The 5000-nt window shown below is 39.1% G+C and overlaps 1 protein-coding gene across 1 annotated transcript in view; it reads left to right on the top strand.

The window, feature by feature from the left end:
• Window positions 1-4570, top strand: part of LOC125038749 (origin recognition complex subunit 5-like) — a 25152-nt gene extending 20582 nt beyond the window's left edge. Inside the window, exons 7-12 of the mRNA XM_047632326.1 lie at window positions 911-1050; window positions 1625-1724; window positions 2353-2484; window positions 3248-3370; window positions 3774-3886; window positions 4026-4570. Coding sequence (XP_047488282.1) covers window positions 911-1050; window positions 1625-1724; window positions 2353-2484; window positions 3248-3370; window positions 3774-3886; window positions 4026-4071 — 654 coding nt within the window. The 3' untranslated portion in view covers window positions 4072-4570. The remainder of the gene's footprint in view (window positions 1-910; window positions 1051-1624; window positions 1725-2352; window positions 2485-3247; window positions 3371-3773; window positions 3887-4025) is intronic.
• The last annotated feature ends 430 nt before the right edge of the window (window positions 4571-5000 follow it).

Raw genomic sequence — 5000 nt, 5'->3', positions numbered from 1 at the left:
AATTTTCCTGATAGCTGGCCAGTTCTTTATTTATATCTTCAGACAGTTACACATGGTATTCCATCTTGTGTCTTGAAGCATAACAAGAAGTTGCCCGCCTTCTGGTGGTATCTTGCAGAAGCATAGTGATTGTTTCTGGAGTATTTTACTATATACACAAAATGCTATTTAATCTTGCCAATTTTTGGATCATGAACCAGAAGATTCAGAATGTGTACATTACAGCCATGGGTCAATAGCTTCAGTTCATTTTCCAGTTCTAACCGTTTCTTCAGTTTGTTTACATTACCAGCATTATCTGTCACAATGCCTCCAACATGGTAACCAAGTTCTTTACACTTCTGAATTCCTGATTTTGAGAGCTATATATATATATATATATATATATATATATATATATATATATATATATATATATATATATATAACCATTTGAGGTTGTCACAGTAACACATAATAGTCTCATTGTGAATGTTAGACCATCCATCTAAAGACAGGTATAATAATTTCATCCTTCAGCTCTGTGGCACACTTCGCATATTCTTTTTCATATATCATGGGTAGTAATTTGTCTGCAATTGTATTTTCTTGTTGGAAGAGTGTATTCTGGCCTCATCTTTCCAACCATTTTACAAAATTGAGGATGATCTACCAATCTGAATGAAGAGTTGGTTGCAAAGACCATCTTACAGACTTCATCAAGGTTGTCTTTGTCACAAATGTGTCCAAATTTAAATCAAAAGAATCTTATTTAAATTTGTAAAAAATCTGATGTAAATCAAATAGATTGGATAAAAAAAACACCAACCCTGATACTATTGTATGTAATACCAGGTAGGCTTTAACAATGGCTTTATCTTACACACTCCCCCCAGTTGCGTGTGCTTTCTAATGCAGTTCTCACCCTCAGGTCCAGTTGAACTTCAAAGCTTATTGTGAGCCCATAGAAAAAGGAGAGGCCACAGAGACGGACATCAAGAAACTGTGGAGGAACATTGAGCCTCACCTGAAGAAGGCCATGTCGTCGGTTTACCTGAGAGAAGTGTCCAGGTAAGAGGAGTTAATTCTGGCAGTGTGTAGATTTCGTCGTGTTGATTATTGTGTTGTCTGTGAAATTCTGTTGGGGATGATGGGTTTTGGTATGAAGTTTTCTTACAGTGGATCATAAATAGATATGAAGAAGGGTTTGGATTGTGAACTCATTGTATTTTGTGTGTGTGTGCGCGTGTGCGTGCGTGCGTGTGTGCGTGCGTGAGTGCGTGAGTGAGTGAGTGAGTGAGTGAGTGAGTGAGTGAGTGAGTGAGTGAGTGAGTGTGTGAGTGTGTGAGTGTGTGAGTGTGTGTGTGTGTGTGTGTGTGTGTGTGTGTGTGTGTGTGTGTGTGGGTGTGTGTGGGGGTGTGGGTGTGCGTGTGCGTGTGCGTGTGCGTGTGCGTGTGCGCGTGTGTGCACTCATTCGCAGATGGATATGAGAGACAATGAATAAGCAGGATGAATTCTTTGAATTATTGATATACTTTGTGCTTTTATTGGAAAAATGCTGATATATATTGAAAGAAATGTATGTCCACCATATAAAAGAAGAAAAAATAAAACACCACATGATTTTTTTAATTTTCTGCTTCAGCTCCCAGTTTGAGAGAATGCAGTCACTGGTGTCTGAATCCACAACCTCAGGGGATCTTCCGCAGCTTCAGCCACAAATGAAGTTGACGGGGACAACCAAGGTAGGCTACTAGAATTATGGAGTGGGTTGTTATTTCAGTTTTTTTTTTTTTCTTTGACTGAAATATATAATGTCAGCTAAAAACTTGAATGAGAACACATTTTATTTCCATCTTCATTATCAATACTTCCCTTTTATTATAATTTTTATTATTATTATTGTTGTTATCATTATCATTATCAGACACACAAGACTATACTGGGTGTTTGCCTCACTACACCCCTCCGTCCCGTGCCCTCCAGTGCCCTTCTCCCTGGCACGTTGAACTCTTTTCTCCTTGAAGATCCTTGTGCATGATGATTACTTACTTTTGTCTTCTTCTTCTCCTTCTTCTTCTTCTTCTCCTTCTTTTACTTTTCTTTTTCTTCTTCTTCTTCTTCTTCTTCTTCTTCTTCTTCTTCATTTATACCTTATTTCCTTTTGATTTTTATTCTCTCATTTTTTTATCCACCATCTCATCCTTATTTTCTCCTCTCACAGTTTCATCAACAGTACCATCTGCATATTCCCCCATTTCGTTTTTTTTGTTTCCATTTCATCATTTCCTCCATTCCTATATGCTCCTCTTGCATTTTCACTCCCATTACAATTTGCACGTGCCCCATTTTTTCACTTCTCTTCTCATCCAGATTGAACTTCCCTTCTACTCCAAGTTCCTTCTGATTGCCGCCTACCTGGCCTCGTACAACCCTGCTCGCACAGATCGCAGGTTCTTCATGAAGCACCATGGCAAGCAGAGAAAGACGCAGGCTATGATCAAGGTAGTGAGGAGTTTGATGGAAAAGCATGGGATAGTGGGATTGATCAGGAACAGAAAGGGGGGTATGATGAGTAATTAGTAGGGCTGAATTAAAACCTAATTTGTTGAATGAAAGATAGCAAGGAGGAAGCAGACTTTGGTGAAGGTAGAGAAAAAATCAGTGAAGTGTGTGGTTGTATGACTGATTGATAAAATTAGATAAAATGATGGATAGTTATGAGGGCCATTTTAAAGGCTGATTAAGTGCATGAATAACAGTTGGTTAAGATTAAAGTAGATAGAAGTGTATTTTGTGAAATTTGTGATTTTGTGGCAATTACTAAAACCATGAAAATCTAAGTCTAAGTCTAAGTGAAAAGGCAGCATGGAGGATAAAACAGTGTGATATGTGCATGAGTATTGTTTATGTTAGTAAATGAATAAAATAAAAACCTGTGAAGTGTGTGGTTATGATTGGGAGAATGAGAAATAAGATAATAAGTTTTGATAATTATGTTGTTGTTTTTTAGGTTGTGAAGAGCAAACAGAGGGATGGCATAGAGAATGGGCTAATAGTCCAATCCTTAAATGATAGTACTGCTAATTGTAAATGCTCATGATTTGATGATTGAGCTTTTAATTGCTTCATCATTGTAGGAATTACAGGTCTTATTTGAAATGCTCTGGTAACAAAAAATCAAAGGCTTTATTATCAGACTTTTTTCTTGTTATTCATGACTTTGTATCTCTATTTCTTAACCATGCTCTTATTTTGACCTCCATAGGCCAAGGAGCGCTCCAGCAACCAGCTCGTGGGTCCCAAGCCCTTCCCCCTAGAGAGGCTGATGGCCATTTTCTACTCCATCATCGAGGACAAAGTCAGCCCAACTGCGAACATCTTCTCACAGGTACTTTGAGGAGAAATTCTTTATCTGGTTTGGAGGTGAAATTGGTATTTTCCTGTTTTTTGTGGTTCTTTATTAGTAGTAGTATTGTTGTTGCTCGTGTTGACTTTATCATCATCATCATCATCATCACTATTACTATATTGATCATTGTCGTCACCACGCTCATAGTAATCATGTTAATTATTATTACTACTGCTATCATTATCATCTTTATCTTCATTACCATCCCTGTCCCCTTTACCTTGCCACATTAATCATCAAAACCACAGTTGTTATTGTGACTGCTACCAATATCAATGTCAGAACGATCACCATCATAAACATTATCAGTAATTCCTATCTCCACCCTTAATGTTATCAGTTATCCATATGTCCCCCTAAACCAGCCTTACTGTTCTTGCAGATCTCGACACTAGTAACCCTAAGGCTGGTGACGCAGATTGGAGGGGAGGACCAGCTAGATGCACCCAAGTATAAGTGTGCTGTACCCCTTGACTTCATTAGAGGCATTGCAAGGTATGGATCTGAGAGACTGAGAGATTGATTGGTTGATGAATAGAACAAGTGATTATACATGCAGGGTTCGGAGGCTGAGTATAAAGGAGAATTAATAGGAAAACAAAAGAACTAACTTCAATTTTGCTTCTTCCTGCAGAACTGTTGGCTTTGACATTGTGCGCTACCTCTATGACTATGCCTAAGGAGGGCCCTTTCACCATAACCCAATGCCACCGGGGAAACGTACTTACACGTCATGCCCGTCGGCATTGGGTTAAGAAGAGGCACTGTAAACCTCAGCGACTTGGATCACAACAAACACCATGATGTCTATTTCTTCCTTAGATGAGGAGGATTACAAACCAGATTCTTCATTCTCAGCAGATGCCTGTGTTGCTCTTTGCATTTTGTAGAGAGTGAGAAATTTTGAACACATTGCAGGAGACACGAATCTTATGGAGAAAGTTATGGTTTTCATTGGATTGAATGTCAGGCAGCCAATGGGGTTGTTCTAGGAATCTGTTTTGAATAGAGTAGGAGTCTTTTTAGAAACTTTTTCTTTTTTGTAGATAATTGATTGTAAACACAGTACTCATTCTTTCTCTTTCTCTTTCACTTGCTCATTCTTTCTCTCCTTCTCTTTCTCTCCTTCTCTCTCTCTCTCTCTCTCTCTCTCTCTCTCTCTCTCTCTCTCTCTCTCTCTCTCTCTCTCTCTCTCTCTCTCTCTCTCTCTCTCTCTCTCTCGTTCTTTCTCTTTTTCTCTTTCTTTGTCTTTCTCTTTCTCTCTTTCTTTGTCTTTCTCTTTTTCTCTTTCTCTTTTTCTCTTTCTCTCTTTCTTTTTCTCTCTCTCTTTCTCTCTCTTTCTCTCTCTTTCTCTCTCTTCCTCTCTCTTCCTCTCTCTTCCTCTCTCTTCCTCTCTCTCTTCCTCCCTCTCCTCTCTCTCTCTCCTCTCTCTCTTCTCTCTCTCCTCTCTCTCTCCTCTCTCTCTTCTCTCTCTTCTCTCTCTTCTCTCTCTTCTCTCTCTTCTCTCTCTTCTCTCTCCTCTCTTCTCTCTCCTCTCTCCTCTCTCCTCTCTCCTCTCTCCTCTCTCCTCTCTCCTCTCTCTTCTCTCTCTCTCTCTCTCTCTCTCTCT

The sequence above is a fragment of the Penaeus chinensis genome, chromosome 3 (assembly GCF_019202785.1).
Source record: "Penaeus chinensis breed Huanghai No. 1 chromosome 3, ASM1920278v2, whole genome shotgun sequence".
Classification (NCBI taxonomy): domain Eukaryota; kingdom Metazoa; phylum Arthropoda; class Malacostraca; order Decapoda; family Penaeidae; genus Penaeus; species Penaeus chinensis.
This window is presented reverse-complemented; position numbering and strand designations above follow the sequence as displayed.